Here is a 1,681-nt window from a genome sequence, read left to right on the forward strand (position 1 = left end):
TTCCCAACAGGAATTTTGTGGAGATGAGGAGGAAAAATGGGAACTGGACATGGAAAATCTGAGTTTTTATGGGAATAAATAGCGAGGAGTGCGGGGAAATAACCCAGGGGGGAGATTTGAGAGGAACGTTGTTGTATCCATGTTTTTCAGGGATTTGGGATGGAAAAGCTTCCCTGAGTGCAGCCTCTTGTTCAGGTTTGGAAACCTTTAGGATCCACGACTTAAGGCTCTGCTTGGTTTATCCCAAAGCTGTTTTTTGGGAAGGGCAAACCTGGGGGGATCCGAGGAGGCTCCAAATCCAGAGGGATCCTCGGAGGCCGCTCCAGATCCTGGAGGGAACGCTGGAATGCTGACATTCCGAGCTGGGAACATCCCACTGGGGGAAAACCCGGGATCTTTTCCCGCTCCAATGCTCACCTTGATCCTCTCGATCCCGGCCTCGATGCGGAGCTGCTCCACGAGCTTCCGGGCCTGTGCTATGTTGTTAGTCGTGGACATTCTCTGCCATCGGCTCCGGGCCCCAGCACAGGAGAATCCTGCAGAAAAACCATGGAAAAAGCGGGGTTGGTGTCGCGTGTGAAGCTGCTCCAGCCGCGCGCTCCAGGTGGGATCACGGAATGGGTCGGAAGGGACCCCAAAGCTCGTCCTGTTCCACCTCGGGAAGGTGTCCCCACGGCCACGTGCAGAGGAGGAGCTCTGCTGGCCCCACTGGCGCTTCCTGAGGTGGTTTCGAGTTCCCCTTTCCCCGAAGGAGCGCTCGGGATCCCCGTTCTGGGAGTTCCGGTAAAAACTCTGCTGAGCAGAGCGGAAAAAGGAGCCTGGTTGTGGGGAAGGGAAGCTCTGCCCGAGCACCACCCCGGGCTGGGCACCGAGGGGGGGCTCTGAGGGGCTCCTGGACCCATCCCTGGTGGCTTTGGTGTCCCTGGCACCTAGGCAGGTGACACCTCCAGGTGGGTCATGTCCACCTGCCCATGGGATTTGTGTCGGGCCTTCCCATGGGACCATATCCAACCTCCCCATGGGATCACGTCCATCCTGCCCATGGGACCATGTCCAAGCTCCCCATGGGACCATGTCCAACCTTCCCATGGGATCATGTCCAACCTCCCCATGGGATCATGTCCAACCTCCCCATGGGACCGTGTCCATCCTGCCCATGGGATTTGTGTCTGACCTCCCCACGGGACCATATCCAACCTCCCCATGGGACCATGTCCACCCTGCCCATGGGACCATATCCAACCTCCCCATGGGATCACGTCCACCCTGCCCATGGGACCATATCCAACATCCCCATGGGGTCACGTCCACCCTGCCCATAGGATCCTGTCCATCCTGCCCATGGAGTTTTGTCTCTGTGGGGCCATGTCCAACTTCCCCATGGCATTTATGTCCAACATCCCCATGGGATCACATCCAACATTCCCATGGGATTTGTGTCCAAACTCCCCATGCGGCCATGAGGTCCTGTCTCTGTGGGGTCATGTCCATCCTGCCCACGGGACCATGTCCAACCTCTCCATGGGGCCATGTCCAACCTTCCCATGGGATCATGTCCAACCTTCCCATGGGACCATGTCCAACCTCTCCACGGGGCCATGTCCAACCTTCCCATGGGGCCGTGTCCATCCTGCCCATGGGATCATGTCCACCCTGCCCATGGGACCATGCCCACCCTGCC

General features: G+C 58.3%; 1 protein-coding gene across 1 annotated transcript in view; it reads right to left on the reverse strand.

Moving 5' to 3' along the window:
- The window catches only part of GNG7 (G protein subunit gamma 7), a 5,119-nt gene extending 4,523 nt beyond the window's left edge, over positions 1 to 596 (reverse strand). The window contains exon 1 of the mRNA XM_042020022.1: positions 418 to 596. Coding sequence (XP_041875956.1) covers positions 418 to 498 — 81 coding nt within the window. The 5' untranslated portion in view covers positions 499 to 596. The remainder of the gene's footprint in view (positions 1 to 417) is intronic.
- Between the last annotated feature and the right edge of the window lie 1,085 nt (positions 597 to 1,681).

The sequence above is a fragment of the Corvus kubaryi genome, unplaced genomic scaffold (assembly GCF_017639235.1).
Source record: "Corvus kubaryi isolate FWS band 111438036 unplaced genomic scaffold, C.kubaryi_AGA036_p1.0 36681, whole genome shotgun sequence".
Lineage (NCBI taxonomy): Eukaryota > Metazoa > Chordata > Aves > Passeriformes > Corvidae > Corvus > Corvus kubaryi.